The sequence below is a fragment of the Ovis aries genome, chromosome 13, assembly GCF_016772045.2.
Source record: "Ovis aries strain OAR_USU_Benz2616 breed Rambouillet chromosome 13, ARS-UI_Ramb_v3.0, whole genome shotgun sequence".
NCBI classification, from domain to species: Eukaryota; Metazoa; Chordata; class Mammalia; order Artiodactyla; family Bovidae; genus Ovis; species Ovis aries.
In genome coordinates, this window is record NC_056066.1 from 27,614,846 (window position 1) to 27,638,020 (window position 23,175).

General features: G+C 41.9%; 1 protein-coding gene across 2 annotated transcripts in view; it reads left to right on the forward strand.

Annotated features, from left to right (window-relative positions):
* Window positions 1-6,596: 6,596 nt before the first annotated feature.
* Window positions 6,597-23,175, forward strand: part of PRPF18 (pre-mRNA processing factor 18) — a 60,916-nt gene continuing 44,337 nt past the window's right edge. For both annotated transcript variants that reach the window (XM_012188400.4, XM_004014235.5), the window contains exon 1: window positions 6,597-6,795. In XM_012188400.4, coding sequence (XP_012043790.1) covers window positions 6,730-6,795 — 66 coding nt within the window. In that variant the 5' untranslated portion in view covers window positions 6,597-6,729. The remainder of the gene's footprint in view (window positions 6,796-23,175) is intronic.

Sequence of the window (23,175 nt, forward strand, 5' to 3'; positions counted from 1 at the left end):
TGCCAAAGCCTTTGACTGTGTGAATCACAATAAACTGTGGAAAATTCTGAAAGAGATGGGAATACCAGACCTCCTAACCTGCCTCTTGAGAAACCTATATGCAGGTCAGGAAGCAACAATTAGAACTGGACATGGAACAACAGACTGGTTCCAAATAGGAAAAGGAATATGTCAAGGCTGTATATTGTCACCCTGCTTATTTAACTTCTTTACAGAGTACATCATGAGAAACACTGGGCTGGAAGAAGCACAAGCTGGAATCAAGATTGCTGGGAGAAATATCAATAACCTCAGATATGCAGATGACACCACCCTGATGGCAGAAAGTGAAGAGGAACTAAAAAGCCTCTTGAAGAAAGTGAAAGAGGAGAATGAAAAAGTTGGCTTAAAGCTCAACATTCAGAAAACGAAGATCATGGCATCTGGTCCCATCACTTCATAGGAAATAGATGGGTAAACAGTGGAAACAGTGTCAGAGTTTATTTTTCTGGGCTCCAAAATTACTGTGGCCATGAAATTAAGAGATGCTTACTCCTTGGAAGAAAAGTTATGACCAACCTAGATAGCGTATTCAAAAGCAGAGACATTACTTTATCAACAAAGGTCCATCTAGTCAAGGCTATGGTTTTTCCAGTGGTCATGTATGGATGTGAGAGTTGGTCTGTGAAGAAAGCTGAGCACCGAAGAATTGATGCCTTTGAACTGTGGTGTTGGAGAAGACTCTTGAGAATCCCTTGGATTGCAAGGAGATCCAACCAGTCCATTCTAAAGGAGATCAGTCCTGGGTGTTCATTAGAAGGACTGATGCTAAAGCTGAAACTCCAATACTTTGGCCACCTCATGCAAAGAGTTGACTCATTGGAAAAGACTCTGATGCTGGGAGGGATTGGGGGCAGGAGGAGAAGAGGATGAGATGGCTGGATGGCATCACCAACTCGATGGATGTGAGTCTGAGTGAACTCTGGGAGTTGGTGATGGACAGGGAAGCCTGGTGTGCTGCGATTCATGGGGTTGCAAAGAGTCGGATATGACTGAGCAACTGAACTGAACTGACTGATGCATAACAGCTGATTCACAAATTTTTTAAAAAAATGGAGCAATGGGCTCTTTTTTAAAAAGAAATATTTATTTGTTTACTTGGCTGCATTGGGTCTTAGTTGCAGCTTGCAGGATTTCTAGCTGTGGCATGTGGGATCTAGTTCCCCGACCAGGGACCAAACGTGGGTCCCCTGCATTGATAGTACAGAGGCTTAGCCACTGGACCATCAGGAAAGTCCCACACAATAGCTTCTTGCAGTTCAAAATGGACTGATCTGGCTCCAGCATGCCCCTGGAATGGTTTCCACCACTCTCCAATCCCCACCTTCTCTACTTGCAAAGACTGACTCAATTCCAACATCAATTTTCCAGGGCACAGACTCTGATTGGTCTACATGAGGCCAGGTCCCAGCCCACTCTCTGTGAATACACAGAAGCAGGCCTGTGAACATGGCTGGCTCCAAAGGGAGCCGGCCCCTTCTATTTAGGAAATTTCCCAAAGCACCACTGTGAGTGGGCAGACGCCCTGGGAGGCCCCATGACCCATGATGGTACTGTAGACACCGACACAGCTTCCTCCCCCGTCTTGTTTATCAGGACTTCCTGCAGACAGAGTTTCTGACTCACCCGATGCTCCAAAATAATATATTAGATCAGTGATTCTCAAAGTGTGGTCCCTGAATCCATAGCAGCTGCCTCACTTGGGAATTTGTTCAAAAAGCAAATTCTTGGGCTCCTCTACAAACCTTTTGAATAAGACATTCTGGGGACCCACAATCTGGGTTTTTAAAAGTCCTCTGAGTTATTTTGAGGCATGCTGACAATGGAGGGCCACTGTATGGGATTTTTAAATTTAAATGTTTTAATGAATGGATTAAATTTTTGTTGTTGTTGTTGTGCTTTGTGGCTTCTGGGATCTTAGTTTCCTGACTAGGGATTAAACCTGGGCCCCAGCAGTAAAAGCACCAAGTCCTCATCACTGGATTGCCAGGAAACCTCCCAGTATAAGATTATATAGCTTTCAAAAAAGAAATTACAGTCTATCCTTTAGGACAGCAACAAAACAAACCTAGATCATCCTGATTAAATCTGGTATTTCCCCATTTTCTAGAAATGGCAGATAATCTCTTAGGATGGGTTATTTCAATGACAGAATAATCTATTGAGTTTTTACTATTTCTTGTTTTATTTTCTGTAAATACTTTTAATAGCCCCATATATGCTACAAAATCATGTTTATCTTATATAATTTAACTTTTAGCTGGTAACATCCTCACGGGTAGGACTATGTATGGTATCAATATTTGGTTTAGTCCACAGAATCTAAAGTAGTACAGAGCTCATAGGAGACATCAAAATATTTCAAAGTCTTTCCTTATTTCTGGTTGTCCTGGCTCTTCCTCGCTGTGCACAGACCTCATCTTGTGACCCCAAGCGGGGGCTACTCTCCAGCTGTGGTGTTCAGTCTTCTCTTCCTGCAGAGCTCAGGCTGTAAAGCACCGGCTTCAGAAGTTTCAGCTCTTGGGATCAGTAGTTGCGGCACACGGGCTTAGTTACCCCAAGGCTTGTGGGATCTTCCTGGACCAGGGATAGAACCTGTCTCTTCTACACTGGCAGGTGGATTCTTAAACCCTGGACCACCAGGAAAGTCCAAGACATCTAACTATTGACTGAATAAGTATGAAGGTTAGAAAACATTCTCTTTTTTGTTTTCTTTTACTGGCATTATTTAAAATTTATTATACATGATTTTTAAAGTAGTAATGCTGAAATTTTATAAAGAATTTCAATAATAATGAAATAAAACAGAAAATGACCGCCTCTCAGGATTTTTCCCCCCAAATTATGGAATTTGTACAATTATAGTATAAAGAAGAATAGGTAATAATCTGATATTTGGATATGTTTCTGTTCAGTCATTTGCTAGGTTTACATGCTTTTTTTTTAGCCAAATGGAGACTGTATGTTATATTTCTAGTTTCATTATCTTACTTTCTAATTTTTATTTAAAATTTTTTTCTTGGCTGTGCAGCATTTGGGATCTTAGTTCCCCAACTAGGGATCGAACCAGCAGCCCCTGCAGTGGAAGCATGGAGTCCTAACCACTGGACCACCAGGGAAGTCCTCTACCTTTTTTTTAACTAAACATTATGTCATGAGGATTCTCATATCACTGAATATTTTTTCTGAACATATTGTTCCGTCGTATGTATGAATTATGACTTTATTTGACCATCCCCCCAGATATGACACTTAGATTGTTTCTAATATTTTGCTCTTTAAAAAACTACGATAGAAGGGGATGCATATTTTAAAAATGAATATGACTCCTTAGAATCAGGATTAACTGGTTCTCTTCAGGATTTCTTAGCTCTCCTGGTCATCTGTTTTTCCCCTCAGTATAAACTGAAAAGCTTCCTTATCAGTTTGCTTGTTCAAGTGCTTGTCTCTCTCACTCTTCCATCTTAGGCCTTTATTAAGATTTAATGCATATATTTACATAAACATCAAGATCAATGAAAATCGGAAATTTAAAAGGAGCCTGTTTATAGAAGCTACCGTCTTCCCTGGTATATGTGAGCTGTTCCTTCTCTGTGAACTTCCATTACTGTTACAATTACTTGTGTCAACCTTCAGGTTTTTGTGTCATCATTTATAAACCCTAAATAGGAATAGGCTAATAAATTATTATTTGCTTATTGAACTATAAGTGACTCAGGAAACAAATCCATGTAAAAATGTTCCCATGTTTAATGATTCAAGACCATTTTTTTTTTTTGGTGAAAGTTTTCAAAAGCCCTAAAAATTAGCAAAGCATCTTAGCTCAGACACTGAATTAACTTTCTATGTTGATTTATTTCTGGCAAAAGTCAGATATCTTTTAAAGGAAATATAACCAACACATACACGTATACAGTAAAACTACTTTGTAAATTGAAACAATTCTCTATCATCTTTTATTTTGCTAAACCATCTCACCCATTAATGAATTGACTGAACTGAATATTTCTTTCCTTTTTTGACTGGGGAAAAGTAGTATGTCTAATATTGTTCAGTTATAACTTAACTAGAAACTTAAACAGAGCTTCAGTGGCATAAAACCAAAAATAAATGTAAACAGTTTTTAGGGTCTTTTAAAAATTAAAATCTCTGACATAATTTCCCTCCAATTTAATTTGTCTTCTTGAGAAGCCATTAAAAATTTTTTTCAATTACATCTTTAATCATCTCACTGAAAATTTTCATTGCTGAACACATGACCAAAGAGATTATCTCAGTTTGCTGGGTAAGAGAGTTCCAGAAAAACATCTATTTCTGCTTTATTGACTATGCCAAAGCCTTTGATGTGTGGATCACAATAAACTGTGGAAAATTCTGAAAGACATGAGAATACCAGACCACCTGACCTGCCTCTTGAGAAACCTATATGCAGGTCAGGAAGCAACAGTTAGAACTGGACATGAAACAACAGACTGGTTCCAAATAGGAAAAGGAGTATGTCAAGGCTGTATATTGTCACCCTGCTTATTTAACTTCTATGCAGAGTACATCATTAGAAACACTGGGCTGGAAGAAGCACAAGCTGGAATCAGGATTGCTGGGAGAAATATCAATCACCCCAGATATGCAGATGACACCACCCTGATGGCAGAAAGTGAAGAGGAACTAAAAAGCCTCTTGATGAAAGTGAAGAAAAAGCACCGAAGAATTGATGCTTTTGAACTGTGGTGCTGGAGAAGACTCTTGAGAGTCCCTTGGACTGCAAGGAGATCCAACCAGTCCATTCTAAAGGAGATCAGTCCTGGGTGTTCATTGGAAGGACTGATGCTAGAGCTGAAGCTCCAATACTTTGGCCATCTCATGCGAAGAGTTGACTCATTGGAAAAGCCTCTGATGCTGGGAGGGACTGGGGGCAGGAGGAGAAGGGGACGACAGATGAGATGGCTGGATGGCATCACCGAACTGAACTGAAATGTTCAATTATCGCTAAGATATACGAGCAATCTACAACTCAGGGAGGAGGGATATATTTACTTCTGAAATTCAGTTCAATTCAGTTCAGTTCAGTTCAGTTCAGTCGCTCAGTCGTGTCCAACTCTTTGCGACCCCACGAATTGCAGCACGCCAGGCCTCCCTGTCCATCACCATCTCCTGGAGTTCACTCAGACTCACGTCCATCAAGTCCGTGATGCCATCCAGCCAATCTCATCCTGGGTCATCCCCTTCTCCTCCTGCCCCCAATCTCTCCCAGCATCAGAGTCTTTTCCAATGAGTCAACTCTTCACATGAGGTGGCCAAAGTACTGGAGTTTCAGCTTTAGCATCATTCCTTCCAAAGAACTCCCAGGGCTGATCTCCTTGAGAATGGACTGGTTGGATCTCCTTGCAGTCCAAGGGACCCTCAAGAGTCTTCTCCAACACCACAGTTCAAAAGCATCAATTCTTCGGCGCTCAGCCTTCTTCACAGTCCAACTCTCACATCCATACATGACCACAGGAAAAACCAGTGCCTTGAGCAGATGGACCTTAGTCGGCAAAGTAATGTCTCTGCTTTTGAATATGCTATCTAGGTTGGTCATAACTTTTCTTCCAAGGAGTAAGCGTCTTTTAATTTCATGGCTGCAGTCACCATCTGCAGTGATTTTGGAGCCCAAAAGAGTCTGACACTGTTTCTACTGTTTCCCCATCTATTTCCTCATCTATTTCCTATGAAGTGATGGGACCAGATGCCATGATCTTTATTTTCTGAATGTTGAGCTTTAAGCCAACTTTTTCACTCTCCTCTTTCACTTTCATCAAGAGGCTTTTTAGTTCCTCTTCACTTTCTGCCATAAGGGTGGTGTCATCTGCATATCTGAGGTTATTGATATTTCTCCCGGCAACCTTGATTCCAGCTTGTATTTCTTCCAGCCCAGCGTTTCTCATGATGTACTCTGCATAGAAGTTAAATAAGCAGGGTGACAGTATACAGCCTTGACGTACTCCTTTTCCTATTTGAAACCAGTCTGTTGTTCCATGTCCAGTTCTAACTGTTGCTTCCGAAATTACTTAAATGAATATACTGTAATTGTCCAAGTTTCCAGGTAGTTTCACCGGCCAGCAACGAACACCTTTTACTCTATACTTATGAGTTAGTATTATTGTTCTGGGTTTTCTCACTTGAGTACATCAATTTTGGCACGCAGGTAGCTTCAGGAACTCCAAAGTGAGATTCTCGTGTAGTCGGTAAAGATCTGACTTCAGAAATCATAAATGAAGTGTTCCGCTATGAAGCTTTTGCACCTCAAGTAGCAGGTACAAAAAGGTATAACCTTTATCTTCTTTTAAAACTGAAGTATAGTTGACATAGGTATATAACATTTTTTAAAAATGCAGCTTCCATTTAGAACACTCTTGTTCATATTTTCCACGTTCGTATCACCACGGAAACTTAGGCACGCTGTCAGAGAGGGCCGCCAGGGGGCGCCAGCCCTCGGCGACTACGTAAACAGTAGGAGCCCTGCAGCGCTCTGTCCCCTCCTCTCGCTCACCTCAGCTTCCGCCGGAAGCCGTCCTGTCAGTTGTTGTCCTCCGGTATTTGGGCTGGGTGTGTGTAAGTAGGTTAGCGGCGGCTGGCTGGGGGAAAAGTCTTGGTCCAGGGAGCTGGAGAAGGAGAAAGAAAGCTCGAGACAGCCTCAACCCGGACAGCAAGATGGACGTTTTGAAATCGGAGATCCTCCGGAAGCGGCAGCTGGTGGAGGACAGGAACCTGTTGGTGGTGAGAAGCCTTGAGGTCGTGGGCGTTGGCGACGGAGGAGCTGAGTGTCTGCGTCGGGGAGGGCCTGGGGAGAGGGCAACGGTGCTGAGAGGGTCCTTGCTGGGTGGGGCTCAGCCAGGACCCCGCCGCGGCCCCAGAGAGCCAGCAGCTAGACCCACTGTGCCCTTGGCACTCACTCGGGAGCCTTTGGGATGGAAGTGTGGGAACTGCAGGAAAACCCGAGACTGGCAGTTCTCTTTCCCCCTGCTGTCCCTCACGCCCATTCCCGTCTGTCGGTATTTTTCGGACCGCCCCAGTCCTTCAGGTCTTACACTTCTGTCGTTTTTCGAAGGCTTTGCACTTTATGTGTACTTCCTGCTTTGTTGCACAGGATACTAAAAAGATGTGGTTAAGGACCACGACTTAGTAAAATCAATAATTTTACAACTTCAAGGAGGTGGTTAAGTGAAACTGCCCTCACTCCATCAGTGCTCAGCATGTTCGAATCTGACAGCCGGTACAGTTTAGTGCTGTTGTCTTGATGGTTGTGAAGTCTTCAGGAGACTCCCTTTTCACTCTCAGTGAAATGTAACAGAGTGAACGGGTAAATAATACCTGAGTACTGAGGATAGTTTTGACCTCAGGTACCCTCTCAGAGGGTCTTAACAACCCCAGGGACTCTTGTGGACTACGCCACTGTGAGAACACCTGACTTAAGTATTTGATGTAGTGTAAGTTGGGATTGTTAGCTTGACAGATGGAGGTTTCATAATCATGGAAACTTTAAGAAATAATTAAGAAAGTGGAGCTAATTAAATAGACTTATTTAGCAAATGGTGTGGGGCAGAGCTTGTTCATATTTGTAACTTGGTATTTTCATCTCTTAACTGGGGGCCTTTTACCTTTGATGAGTGGTTTCTCGAGTATTTGAAAAAGCTTATTTAGGTGTTGGAATGCACAGTGGGTGTTAGAAAGGGCCAGGTGTTGAAATACAAAATATTTTGGGGGAAAATGGAATCAGGAAAAGCTCAGCGCATTCTCAGGGTTTACAACATGCATGTTTGCATAATCAAGTTCTTTGTCTTGGAAATAGACCAACCTTTAAAAATGATTAATTATAAACACTGATTCTACATAATTGTTCTTAATTTATCATCATGTATAAACTTTTTCTGGTATGTCTTTAATTTTGTAATTTGATAGTTGATTTAATTACTCAGATATCCCTGGCCAGGAGGTAAGATTGATTTCCCAGTTAGGGCCAGCAAAGGGACATACATGAGATGGGGATTAAAATACTGAAAGTCATAGTTCCAGTAATAGTAATCTGCAAGGCAGTATGCAGAAGGCTTCATATCTGATACCTTGTTTAATTTGTACATCAATTCCATAAAGTTACTTGTTGCTCTCATTCACAGATGAGGAAATGGAAACTAACAGAAGCTAGGTTGATTTACAGACTGACATAGCACTGCATAGCTAGCAAGAGCGAGAGCCTGAATTGGACTCCTCCTCTTCCACTCTAAAGCTTACATCCTTAACCACTGCAGACCAGCTGTTTATCTTCACCTGTGAACATAGAACTGGTGTTCATAGGGTTAATCTAAGAATTAAATTACTTTAAATTAACATGCACAATTTGTGTTTTTCAAAGCACCATAGTATGCTTTCTCATTTGAGCTTTACAGCAACTCTGCTTGGTATATAGGGCAGTTAATATGCGCTTTCCACGGATGATGAAGCTGAGGGTTGCATGATTTTCTCCTGGCTCTGGGGTGGATCTCAGTCCCCACTGCGTGGGTGAGTTCTCCTGCATAACATAGGGCAGTATGTATAGTGAAAGTTGCTCAGTGGAGTCAGACTCTTTGCGACCCCATGGACTATATAGTCCATGGAATTCTCCAGGCCAGAATACTGGAGTGGGTAGCCTTTCCCTTCTCCAAAGGATCTTTCCCACCCAGGGAATCGAACCCAGGTCTTCTGCATTGCAGGCGGATTCTTTACCAGCTGAGCCACAAGGGAAGCCCAGGAACACTGGAGTGGGTGGCCTGTTCCTTCTGCAGATCTTCCTGACCCAGGAATTGAACTGAGACCTGCTGCATTGCAGGCGGATTCTTTACCGACTGAGCTATGAGGGAAGCCCGGACTGGACACTTTTTCTTTTTAATGCCTGGGGAGACGTCATTTGCTTTGCCGCCATATAATTTTATACGGAATTGTTTGCTTTGTAGCTTTTATCTTTCTATATCATAGCGTCTGTCAGTAACTTTCAAACTTTCCACCACCCCAGCCATAGTAAGAAATAAATCTATATTTCGATCTGATATGTATGAAAAAAGTTTCATGCAACATTTCTTAAGTACATGTGATTCTATCATACATTTCTTTGTTTTAATCCATTGTCCTGTTTCATTTTTTAAACAATTTCTGGTCGCGGGCCAGTGAATCCTTTTCACTACCCTTTCTGTAGCTGGGAAATGCCCATTTCTGCTGTACTGTTTTTCCAGAAGCACCACCTCCTCTTTGGTCATTTTACAATGTAATGTTTAATTTCTGCTGTGACTTCTACAGCAAAGTTGTTGAGTTATATATGTTCTTTTGCATATTTTTCCTGTTATGGTTTATCATGGGATACTGACTACAGTCCTTTGTGCCATACAGTAGGACCTTGTTTATCCATCCTATATGGAGCTTGCTGTTACAGCTTTTTCTTTTTTAAATTAATTAATTAATTTTAAATTCTAGCAACATTTAGAATGTGCTGGGTCTTTGTTGCTGCGAGGGCTCTTTTGTAGTATTGCCAAGTGGGGTCTGCTCTCTAGTTGTAGTGCTTGGGTTTCTCATTTCGGTGGTTTCTCCTGTAGATTACGGGCTCTAGGCGTGAGGGCTTCAGTAGCTGCGACTTCTGGGCTCTAGAACTCGGGCTCAGTGGGCTCTGTTGCTCCTTGGCATGTGGGATCTTCCTGGATCAGGGATCAAACCCGTGTCTCCTGCATTGACAGGTGGATTCTTCACCACTGAGCCACCAGGGAAGCCCCCAGCTTTTTCTTGTTCGTCAGTAGTTGGATATAGTAAATACTTAGCTTGTGAGCGCCCCGTTGTCAGAACTGGAGGAGCTTCTAAAGCGGCCTCCTGTCCCCTGTGTTCAGTGCTCTGCCAGGTGTAACTACTTGGAGGTAAATTCGGCCTCCCGGTTGCTAGAATGCCAGTGCTTTGGAGCCCTGGTGTTGGTGAGTCTTCATTTAACGCAAAGCCTCATTCACGTGGAAAGCCAGGCCACTACAGCACTCAGTGGGGCTTAATTAGCAGTTTTATTAGTTGCAGTTTGGAAGATGGACTTTGTGTAGAATTTTAGCTTTGTTTTTTCCCAGTATTTGTTGAATGTTTCCTCTGTGCAGGTGCTACACTGTGCCACAGAGGATTTTTTTTTTTTCAATAATGCTTGATCCTTTACTGTAAGGAATCCACTTTCAGTTTTATAAAGAGAAGCCATCAGCCAATAAATCCCTCACCTTTCTCCTGTGAAAGTGGATGAGGTATTGGCTGTATGTTGGGTCACATCTTCCACTTACATGTTGGAGCCCAACTCTCATCTTTATTAGCATCATCAGAACCTAAATATCACTTGTCTCCTTTCCTCTTGTGTCTTAATCTCTCTGCTGGCTTATCGCCAGCAGCACTGAAACGTACATGGTGTATGTATGTATGTTTCAGTGCTATATGTATGTTTTAACAAACATACATACATCTCCTTTTATTGTTTGTTTAACACAACTGTTATTAAAAATAAAATCAGAAAAAAACCCCACACAGCTGTCCTTTTTCTTTACAGCCAAGCTTCTTAAATTCTATTTCTCACTTACTCCTTAATCTGATTTCTGCCCTGGCAGTTAACACTGTATCCGTCCTAATCAGGGGCCGCAGTGACTGCCGTGGTTTCTTAACCTCAAGAGCATTTGTACTAGACTGGTCCACTTTCTCCAATCTTCCCTTGGCCTCTTACCCCACAGTGTCCTGCATTTGCGTCTACTTTTCAAGCTACTTATTTCTGATCTCCTTTAGAGGCTTCTCTTTTGTTGTTGTTTTTTTAGTGTTTGGTTTTTATTCGTTAAATGTTGGTTTTCCTTAAAGTTTAGGCCTTGGCTACTTCACAGTGAAAATTCTCATATATATGCATACATATATGTATGCATATATATTTACTTTTCTTGGCTGGGCTGCATGACATGTGGGGTCTTGGTTCCCCGGCCAGGGTTGAACCCACACTTCTTGCATTGAAAGCACAGAATCTTAACCACTGGACCACCAGGGAAGTCCCTCCAAGTTCTCTTATTTGAATTTCATATTCCCCTTCAGATTTCAGTTACCATCTGTATCAGAGGTTCTTAAGTGGAGCCTTTGGATGGACTTCGCAGTACCCATCAGCTCTTTGAAATATGAGAAAAAGTTTCAGTTCAGTTCAGTCACTCAGTCATGTCCATCTCTTTGTAATCCCTTGAACCGCAGCACACCAGGCCTCCCTGTCCATCACCAACTCCCAGAGTCCACCCAAACCCATGTCCATTGAGTCGGTGATGCCATCCAACATCTCATCCTCTGTCATCCCCTTCTCCTCCTGCCCTCAATCTATCCCAGCTTCAGTGTCTTTTCCAATGAGTCAGCTCTTTGCATCAGGTGGCCAGAGTATTGGAGTTTCAGCTTCACTATCAGTCCTTCCAATGAACACCCAGGACTGAGCTCCTTTAGGATGGACTGGTTGGATCTCCTTGCAGTCCAAGGGACTCTCAAGAGTTTTCTCCAACACCACAGTTCACAAGCATCAATTCTTCGGTGCTCAGCCTTCTTCACAGTCCAATTCTCACATCCGTACATGACCACTGGAAAAGCCATAGCCTTCACTAGACGGACCTTTGTTGACAAAGTAATGTCTCTGCTTTTTAATATGCTGTCTAGGTTGGTCATAACTTTCCTTCCATGGAGTAAGCGTCTTTTAATTTCATGGCTGCAATCACCATCTGCAGGGACTTTGGAGCCCCCAAAAATAGTCAGCCACTGTTTCCCCATCTATTTGCCATGAAGTGATGGGACTGGATGCCATGATCTTAGTTTTCTGAATGTTAAGCTTTAAGCTCCTCTTTCACTTTCATCAAGAGGCTTTTTAGTTCTTCACTTTCTGCCATAAGGGTGGTGTCATCTGCATATCTGAGGTTATTGATATTTCTCCTGGCAACCTTGATTCCAGCTTGTGCTTTTTCCAGCCCAGTGTTTCTCATGATGTACTCTGCATAGAAGTTAAATAAGCAGGGAGACAATATCCAGCCTTGACGTGCTCCTTTTCCTATTTGGAACCAGTCTGTTGTTCCATGTCCAGTTCTAACTGTTGCTTCCTGACCTGCATATAGGTTTCTCAAGAGGCAGGTCAGGTGGTCTGTATTTCCATCTCTTTCAGAATTGTCCACAGTTTATTGTGATCCACACAGTCAAAGGCTTTGGCATAGTCAATAAAGCAGAAGTAGATGTTTTTTCTGGAATTCTCTTGCTTTTCTGATGATCCAGTGAATGTTGGCAATTTGATCTCTGGTTCCTCTGCCTTTTCTAAAACCAGCTTGAATGTCTGGAAGTTCATGGTTCATGTATTGCTGAATCCTGGCTTGGAGAATTTTGAGCATTACTTTACTAGCACGTGAGATGAGTGCAATTGTGTAGTAGTTTGAGCATTCTTTGGCATTGCCTTTCTTTGGGATTGGAATGAAAACTGACCTTTTCCAGTCCTGTGGCCACTGCTGAGTTTTCCCAATTTGCTGGCATATTGAGTGCAGCACTTTGACAGCATCATCTTTCAGGATTTGAAATAGCTCCACTGGAATTCCATCACCTCCACTAGCTTTGTTCGTAGTGATGCTTCCTAAGGCCCACTTGACTTCACATTCCAGGATGTCTGGCTCTAGGTGAGTGATCACACCATTGTGATTATCTGGGTCATGAAGATCTTTTTTGCATAGTTCTTCTGTGTATTCTTGCCACCTCTTCTTAGTATCTTCTGCTTCTGTTGGGTGCATGCCATTTCTGGTATGGTATATAAATAAAAAGTTTAGCATGTATATATATCTATGACCCCACGTCCCCTCCTCCTGTTGATTATATTATTAAAGGGGTCTTTGACTCAAAAAGGTCAAGAACTGGTCCTTTCTGGGCTGGTGAACATCTCTGTGCCCATTAATCCCTAGCCCCAGGCAGCTGTCCTAACTCTCCTGACCCTTCTTCATTTATTCCAGTCCTTCAACTTGCCTTTATTCACACTTTCCCTCCATTCCCACAGTCTTCTATAAAACTCTCCAACACCTTTCTCTGTTTAGCGCTTGGTGAGGAGCCTTTCACAGATTTTTTGGTACAGTCAGAAAACAACGTGGAAGGGAATTTGTCATGTTGGTACCATGTCTTGACATCTCCTGCAAAGAATTTTTTTCTCAGAACTTCACTGTGAAAGCTTTTAAATGTACAGAACACTCAAAATAATTGTACTGTGAACACCCATATGCCTGCCATTTAGATTTGCAGTTAAACCTGCGATTAACATTTTAATATATTTGCTTTATTCTTTGACTGTCCATCTGTCCATCATTGTATATCCATTTGTCAGTCCATCTAGCAGTGCAGAAGCTGCTTTTACCTCAGGACAGTAAAACAGGCAGACCATTTTAGAATAGTGGAAGGCAGCTGTTCCACACTTTGACAAGAGACACAGGCTAAGTCGTTACCGTTTCACCTAAAACAGATGAACCATAAAAACCTGGGAAACCGCTTGAAATGACCAAAGATGGCTCTTTAGATGAGTGTTTTCCAGCTGCTTACAGGGTCCTGAAGCCAAGGTACTGATCTTGATGCCTTTCAGATTAATTTACAGGCATTGTTAAACTTTACCCTTAAATATATATAATTGCCAGAATATAAGTTGACAGGTTTTTCATCGACTAGTGTTCACAGTGTTTGTCTATACATATGAAGAAATACACAGATCGTAAGTGTCCCACTCAGTGATTTTCGATAAATGCATACGCATCTGTGTGACCCTGTGTGTATCAAGGTACAGAATATTGTGTTCATTCCATCTTGCAGTCAGCCTCTACCATCCCCAGAAGCAACTGCTGCTTCCATTTCTTTCCACCATCCATTGGCTTTGCCTGCCCTGCTGCTAAGTCGCTTCAGTCATGTCCAACTCTGTGCAGCCCCATAGACAGAAGCCCTCCAGGCTCCCCCATCCCTGGGATTCTCCAGGCAAGAACACTGGAGTGGGTTGCCATTTCCTTCTCCAATGCATGAAAGTGAAGTTGCTCAGTCGTGTCCGACTCTTGGCAGCCCCCTGGACTGCAGCCCACCAGGCTCCTCCGTCCATGGGATTTTCCAGGCAAGAGTATTGGAGTGGCGTGCCATTGCCTTCTCCATTGCCTGCCCTAGGACTTCGTGTAAATGAGATCATACTATGGGCTCTTATATGACCCACTTTGTTTAATCAGAATAATGTGAATTTTATTCGTGTTGTTGCGTGTGTCAGTTGTTTGTTCCTTTTATTGCTGAGAAGTATTGTTTTGCACAAATGTACCAGTCTGTTGATCTGTTACCCTGAGGATGGTCACCTGGGCTGTTTCTAGGATTTAGCTGTGGACCCTCTTGTGAAAGTCTTTTGTTTTTTTAAGTCACTGATTTGTTTTTGGCCGTGCTGGGTCTTTGTTGCACTTTTCTCTAGTTGTGGCACATGGGCTTCTCATTTCAGTGGCTTCTCTTGTGGCAGAGCTCGGGCTCTTGGGTTCGCAGGCTTCAGTAGTTGTGGTGCATGGGCTTAGTCGTGCCATGGCCTGTGGGACGTTCCTGGACCAGGGATCGAACCTGTGTCCTCTGCATTGGCCCCTGGGACAATTCCCTGGAACACCAGGGAATCCCTGTGCAAGCCTTATGTTTTCATTTCTCGTAGGAAAATGCCGGGGAGTGGAATTGCTAGGTCATGGTGTTCATTACATGTTTAGTTTTGTAGAAAGCCTAAGCCTAACCCCAACCCCGCCCCCTCCTTCTAAAGCCACGCCCTCCGTAAGCCCCACCCTTCCCGGCCTAAACCCCGCCCACTAATCAGAACTTTTCCCAGAGTGGTCGGACTGTGCCACACCTCCACCAGCAAAGTAAGACGGTTCAGATCTTGACATTGTGTCAGCAATTTGTGCTTCAGTCTAACTTCAGCCAATCTGGTGGATGTATTGTAATATCTCATTGTGGTTTTAGTATACATCTCCCTTATGATTAATATTAAGTAGATCTTGTGTGTTTTTCTATTTGTATATCTTTTGTGATGTGGCTTAAAATTACTTGCATATTTTAAAATTGGATTGGTTGGTTTATCCTTGGTAAGTTCAAGGACTTCTTTATATATATCATGGATATCACTCCTTTGTCAGTATGTATTGTGAATTTTCTAGACTGTGGGTTTTCTATTCATCTTCTTAAAAGTTTTTAATTTTGATGATGTCCAGCTTATCGATTTTTCATGGTTAATGTTGACTGTATCCTATCTGGGAATATAAAATAGCGTAACCTATTGAGAAACAGTTTGGCAGTTTCTTAAAAGTAAAACATAGGCCTGCTGAGTGATTGAGCTATTCCACTCCTAAGCATTCACTCAAGAGAGTAAGATATTCTCTTATAATATCTTCTGAAAGTTTTATGGTTTTATCTTTTACAAAAACAAAATTTTTTTGAATCAGTTTTTTGGTATGATGTGAGGCAGGGGTGTGATTTATTTTATTTGGATATCCATTTGTTCCAGCACCCTTTATTGGTAATGTTTTTCCTTTCCCTTTGGATGGTTTTGGTATCATCAAAAATCAGTAATAGTTTGTGTGGCTCTGTCCTGCTCTGCTCTCTTGTCCTGATCCGTTTGTTGATCTTTATGCCAGTGCCTCACTGTCTTGATTGCCGTTGCAGTTTGGTGAGTTGTAAAATCAGGCAGTGTAAATGCTAACACTCTGTTTTAATTTTGTGTTTTTAATTGAAGTATAGTTGCTCTACTTATGTAAGTTCCAGGTATACAGTAGAGTGATTCACAATGGTAAAGGTCCTGTTCCACTTAAAGTCATTATAAAATACTGACTCTGTTCCCTGTGTTGTGCAGTATGTCCTTGGAGCTTATACGGAGTAGCTCGTACCTCTTACTCCCCGCCCCTATATTGCTCCTCCACCCTTTCCGCTGGTAACCACCAGTTTGTTCTCTACTGTATCTGTGAGTCTCCTTTTTCTTTTTTATATTCACTAGTTTGTTGTACTTTTTAGATTCCACATAAATTTGTTTTTCTCTGCCTGTTTTCACTTAGCACATGCCCTCCAAGTCCATCCATGTTGCTGCAGATGGCAAAATTTTGTTCTTTTTTATGACTAGGTAGTATTTTGTTGTGTGTATACGTACCGCATCTTCTTTATCCATGTGCTTATTGGTGGACACTGAGGCTGCTTCCGTCTTGTGCTGCTTGCTTAAGCAGCTTTATTGGGGAATACTTGACACGCGCATGTTTAAGGTGCACAGCTTAGTGAGTTACGCCACGCCTGCACTGTGATGCTGTCCCCACAATGAGGAGCGTGAACATGTCTGCCTCCCCCCAGAGTTCCCTTGTGCCCCTGTGATCCTGCTTTCTTCCCCCTCCCTGGGCTCTGCCTACCCTTCCACAGGCTGCTGTGGGTCTGCCTTCTGTTACTTAGATTGTACTTTCTAGAGTTTCATGCAGAGGTGTTTAATACAAGCTCTCTTGTCTGCTTCCTTTCATTCTAATTTTGAGATTCATTCATGCACTTATAGCAGGATTTCATTATTTTTGTTACTGAACAGTCTTCTACCGTTGTATGATTTTACCCCCAATTTGTTTGTTCATTAGCCTGTTGATAGACATTTGCGTTGTTTCCATTTTTTGGCTCTCATGATAAAGCTGCTGTGAACATTAGTGTACAGGTTTCTGTTTGGACATATACTTTGATTTCTCTTGAATAAATGCCTAGGAGTGAAATGGTTGGATAATACAGTAAGTGTATGTTTAACTTCTTCATTCAGGAGCCTGTGTAAGATTGGCGTTTATTTCTTACATACATTTTTGTCTAATTTTATATATGGTGATATGAAAAAAGTGAAAGTCATTCAGTCATGCCCAGCTCTTTGTGACCCCGTGGACTGTAGAATCCATGGACTTCTCCAGGCCAGAATACTGGAGCGGGTAGCCTTCCCTTTCTCCAGGGATCTTCCCAACCCAGGGATTGAACCCAGATCTCCTGCTTTGCAGGTGGATTCTTTACTAGCTGAGCCACAAGGGAAGCACAAGTATATTGGAGTGGGTAGCCTATCCCTTCTCCTGCGAATCATCTTGACCCAGGAATTGAACAGGGGTCTCCTGCATTGCAGGTGGATGCTTTACCAACTGAGCTACCAGGGAAGCCCCCATATGGTGATACAAATATATATAATTATGAAGTACATAGAATTCATCTGTGCAAGGTAAATTTTGGTATAGTTTTCTACTTTGGATGGCATCATTGAGAAAACATATTGCCTAGCTAGCAGGATCCCTTGACAGTTTACAGTTCTTACACTTTGAAAAGTATTGTGTCTGTTTAAATTCTGTTTGGGTGCCCAACCATTGGGTTTGTTTCTCCATACTCTTTCAGGCTTATTTCCATTCTTCAGCAGGAAACTGACCCTGTCCCATGGTTCGTGATCTCTCACGTTCTGCTTTGGGTGTTCAGGCTGTGTATTTGTTAGCTCTCCAGTGTCTTTTTGTAGAACTCTTGATGATGTTTGTGTTTGATGTTCTTTTTTTGTAAACACTAAAAATCTTAAATCTGATGGAAGGAATGATGATTCTAATTAGTGAAATGGTGACAGTCATGTTGCATTTGGTTTTTAGTTTTGACTCTTCTTCATTAGTGTGGGCTGGAGGTTCAGGTGATGTGGTAGAAAAATTTGTTCTCTTTAGGCCTGGGAATCTCAGGTTTATAATCCAGACAGTACAACTTGGACAAAGCCCAAGAATAGCATGTGTGAAGCTCCACGCAGGAATGAGGCTCTGTCTTTGAAAGAAGTGCTTTTTATGTATACCCTCTTCAACTTGTTTTTATAATCTGCCGGAGTGAGAGGTCCAGTGGAGAGTTCGAGTGCTTTAGGAGGGAACGCACATTTACCTTCGGTTCACATGCTGTCTTAAAATCACTACCAGCCACTTCCAGGCTTGTGTTTGTAGGGCTGTGTTGTATATTCTGTCATTGAGTCAGCAAACGTAGAGTTCAAAGATTTGGAATATAGCTAGAAAGGAAACTAACTTTGTAAAAGGAGTTAACAAGTCCTCCGTGACAGAGGGCTCTTTAAGTTTGGGCACATCCTCTATCCTGCCCAAGTTACCTATAAAGGGGGATGTGTTACTAATCTTAGGTTTTGAAATACTACAGTGTCAGTTGTGTCATGAACATATCTCCCCTAAGTTCGTTTGGTGTTTTCAGTGCGCCTTAGAAAATGTTTTAAACAGAAATCACCGCTTGATTCCTTTCTTTACAAACTGCTCTTTTGTTTCTAAACAAAAAGTGTGCAGGGTGATAGTGAAACCTGGCTGGGAGCCTTTTGTTTTGAACGACCTTCTTTTGCCCTGACGCGAAGGGTCACATAGTAAGAAGCAAAACACCTACATTTTTCTCAATGTAACTTTTAAAAGTGAGAAGCAAACTAGGTTTCAAAAATTAAATTTATTGTTAATAGATAACGCATTCAAATGATTCAAAATTCAGAACATACTGAAGGGTGAACAGTAAAAAGTGTCCTTCTTACCCATGTGCTCCAACGTCCAGTTCACCTCCTCCAAAGCAGCTAATATTGTCAACTTTGGGGTCTCCTGTAGTTATTTCATGCTTTAGAAGCAAATGTGAAGAAGCAAAGATGTGTCTTTTCTCCTTTTTAAATAAAGATGGCAGCATATTAGATTCTTTCTTCTGCACTTGCTTTTTTCATTTATAAAAGTATAGAAACGACTTAATTAAAAAAAGAAAAACCTCCTTTAACAGAAATTGACAAAACCCTGAAACTGAAACAATAAATGAAGGAACTATAGGAACCAGTGTGGAAGTTACTGGAAAAAAGGAAATAATAAGTACAATAATTAGGGCAAATAATGCATTAGTATGTTCTAATAAATTGGCAAATCAAAGTGAAACAAATGACCAGAAAAACAAGAAATAGAAAATCTGAACAGACCAGTAAGGAAGAAATAAGAAAGGTGTCTGACAGCTGAGAGAAGGCAATTGAAAACAGAGAGAATTGCAGTTGATTTGAAGATCCTTAGATTAGCACCTTGCAAGTTAGTGATGAGCTCAAGGAATTTTTTGGTGGAGCATTAAGATGGACTCCTGTTGGTGGCCAGCTGCTCAGAGACCTGGCAGTGAGATGGAGACAGACTTCAGTTCAGTCGCACAGTTGTGTCGGACTCTGCGACCCCATGGACTGTAGCACGCCAGGCCTCCCTGTCCATCACCAACTCCCAGAGTTTACTCAGACTCGTGTTCATTGAGTCAGTGATGCCATCCAGCCATTTCATCCTCTGTCGTCTCCTTCTCCTCCCGCCCTCAATCTTTCCCAGCATCAGGGTCTTTTCCAGTGAGTCAGTTCTTTGCATCAGGTGGCCAAAGTATTGGAGTTTCAGCTTCAGCATCAGTCCTTGCAATGAATATTCAGGACTGATTTCCTTTGGAGACAGACTAGAGAACATTTTATGGTAGTTCTGCTGTAAATGGTGCTTAGCGTGATACCCAGCACAGGTAATGAATGTTTCCTTTAAGGTTGCAGAGTCTTGAGCCATATGTAAGTGATGATCATTTGCACCAGTAGAGAAATAAAAGGGGGAGATGCAGGAGAGAAAATAGATAATGAACTATGAGAAAGGCAGGAGGATTTGAGATCTGGAAGACAGGTAGAAGGGGTTGGCCTTAGACAGGACAAGGGTTTCCTCTTCCATTCTTAAATGAAGAAGGGGTCGGTGCTGGTAGGAATTCAGAGTTCTTGTTTGCTGGCTTCCCGTTTCTTTGTAGAGTGGCTTCATCATATGCTAAAAGTAACAGGAGACATAAAGGGCTTAGAGGTTTGAGAGAATGGAGAGTGAATAATGATCAGTGTAGACAATAGGGGAGGAAACTGGGTTAAATACACCAGGATCAGTGGGCAGCATTGGGACCCAAATGGCTTCCCAGCATTTAAGAGCTAGCGCAGGCCTGGAGAACGCCAGCAAGTGGACTTTTCTCAGACAGGACACTTTTGGTCTTAGGACACTTGTTGGTCTCTCTCACGTTCTTAATTACAAGTCCAGAGAGCTTTTGTTTGTGTACAATGTATTGTGTAGATCTCTACTCTATTAGAAATTAAAACTAAGGTATTAAAAATGTATATGTATATTCCATGTAGAAGTATAGTTAAGAAAAACCCATCGTGTTAGCATAAGTAACGCATTTTTATAAAAACTGTTTTCTAAAACAATAGAAGTTTATTGAGAAGAATGGCATGTTTTACGTTTGGCCAATCTCCCCAACTGTATTAGTAGACAAATGGATCTTCCTGTTTCTTTTTTTCAGCCTGTTGCAGTATGTTGTTTTTATTCAAGTAGCTGAATAAAATTCATCTTGAGAAGGAGACGTAGTTAGAAAAGGGAGTATTTTAATAACCTTTTCAGTAATTGTGGATATTTTTCTTTGATATTATACCAGAACTGGTAACCAAAAGTGGTGAGTTTCTTAAAAATTCCATTCTGTTCAATCGCTCAGTTGTGTCCGACTCTTTGCGACCCCATGGACTGCAGCACGCCAGGCCTCCCTGTCTATCACCAACTCCTGGAGTTTATCCAAACTCATCTCCATTGAGTCAGTGATGCCATCCAACCATCTCATCCTCTGTTGGCCCCTTCTCCAGCCTTCAATCTTTCCCAGCTTCAGGGTCTTTTCCTGTGAGTCAGCTCTTCGCATCAGGTGGCCAGAGTATTGGAGTTTCAGCTTCAGCATCAGTCTTTCCAGTGAATATTCAGGACCGATCTCCTTTAGGATGGACTGGTTGGATCTCTTTGCAGTCCAAGGACTCTCAAGAGTCTTCTCTAACACCACAGTTCAAAAGCACCAATTCTTTGGCGCTCAGCTTTCTTAATAGTCCAACTCTCACATCCACACATGACTACTGGACTGCAAGGAGATCCAACCAGTCCATCCTAAAGGAGATCAGTCCTGGGTGTTCATTGGAAGGACTGATATTGAAGCTGAAACTCCAATACTTTGGCCACCTGATGCGAAGTGCTGACTCATTTGAAAAGACCCTGATGCTGGGAAGGATTGAGGGCACGAGGAGAAAGGGACAACAGAGGATGAGATGGTTGGATAGCATCACCAACTCAATGGACATGGGTTTGGGTGGACTCTGGGAGTTGGTGATGGACAGGGAGGCCTGGTGTGCTGCAGTCCATGGGGTCGCAAAGAGTCGGACACAACTGAGCAACTGAACTGACTAGATGGACCTTTGTTGGCAAAGTAATGTCTCTCCTTTTTAATATGCTGTCTAGGTTGGTCATAACTTTTCTTCCAAGGAGTAAGCATCTTTTAATTTCATGGCTTCAGTCACCGTCTGCAGTGATTTTAGAGCCCCCAAATATAAAGTCTGCCACTGTTTCCACTGTTTTCCCATCTATTTCCCATGAAGTGATGGGACTAGATGCCATGATCTTTGTTTTCTGAATGTTGAGCTTTAAGCCAACTTTTTCACTCTCCTCTTTCACTTTCATCAAGAGGCTCTTTAGTTCATCTTCATTTTCTGCCATAAGGGTGGTGTCATCTGCATATCTGAGGTTATTGATATTTCTCCCGACAATTTTGATTCCAGTTTGTGGTTAATCCAGCCCAGCATTTCTCATGATGTACTCTGCATATAAGTTAAATAAGCAGGGTGACAATATACAGCCTTGATATACTCCTTTTCCTATTTGGAGCCAGTCTGTTGGTTATCTGAGAGTGAGTTCTGACCTGTATCAGTGGACCTTTCTTATATTAGCGTCTGTTGATTCGGTCTGTTCTAGACCTGTTGTGTTCTGGTCTGCTCTTCTCCTAGATCTTTTGCCTGTGCATGGTTTTGTAACATCTTGCCTTTGTGACGTCGTGAGTTTCTCAGCTGTGCTGAGTTATGCCGATCTTCTAAATGTTGATTTTCCCATTAGACAGTATTTTAACAGTCACGTTTGTTAATATCACCACTGATTTCATCAGTGGAACCTTTATGTGTCAGGAAGCCAGCAAGTTCACAGTGAAGGATACCGCTTTTCTACCATTCTCATTTTCCCTTGACAGGTGGACTTTCATCATAGACAACAAATACCGTCATTGTTTTCCTTTAGGTGACAAGGTTGCTTTGTTTAGTTTTGAGAAAATGTTTGCCAAAAATGCAAGTCTGAATAATCAACCAGTTGCCCAAGGGTTTTTCTTTGAGAGGGCTCTCCTACTTCATTATGTAGTGGAAGTGCTTCATATGCTTCATTTCCTTTCATTTCATCATACCAAGTGTTAAAGGGCCACGTACTTAAGGGTTAAGATTTAGTAAAATTGTTCTTTATCAAAACATTCTTCAGAGAAACTGGCCTTTTTATTTTCTGGCAAGAGCATGGTGGTGAGGAATACAAGCGACTACTGATACACCAACAATGTTTATGCCAAGGTTCTAGTAGTTTTCTTCACCATTGCTTTTGTACCATCAATGCAGATCTGAGCATAATGAAAAGGGCAGTGGGCTGGGGCACATAACGTCTTAGTATTGGGTTGGCCAAAAAAATTTGTTCAGTTAGTGAATATGTTTTCTAATGAAGTTCTTGGTGAAAATGAAAAGTGTCTTTTATTTTTATATAAAATCGGATGAACTTTCATAACACTGCCCTACTTCACTAGCAGTAACCATAATAATACCTCAATAATACCTCCACACAGGTATTTAGCGCCTCATAGTTCCACAGCTCACTCAGGCAGTGATCATCAATGATGCTATACTCTGACAAGGAAGCGTAATGGTGAACAATGGAAAGATCAGGTTCCCACACCTGAACCCACTGCTCAAGCCTGGCACCAGTAAAACATCAAGGAAATACACAGCAAACCACTGTTTATCATGTGTAAAAATTCAGCTCAGTGTTATGAAAATGAATTTGACCTGTGCAGTCTCTGGAAGGGTCTTAGGGACCCCCAGAAGTCTACATTTTGGGAATGGATGTTCTAGGTTTAAGGTTTTGGTAGGTATGTTCACTGGAATTGACTCATGGTAGTAAAAGATTCCATAGTATAAAGGCTGGACCATGGTCGGCGGCCTGGGGAGTCCTGTTA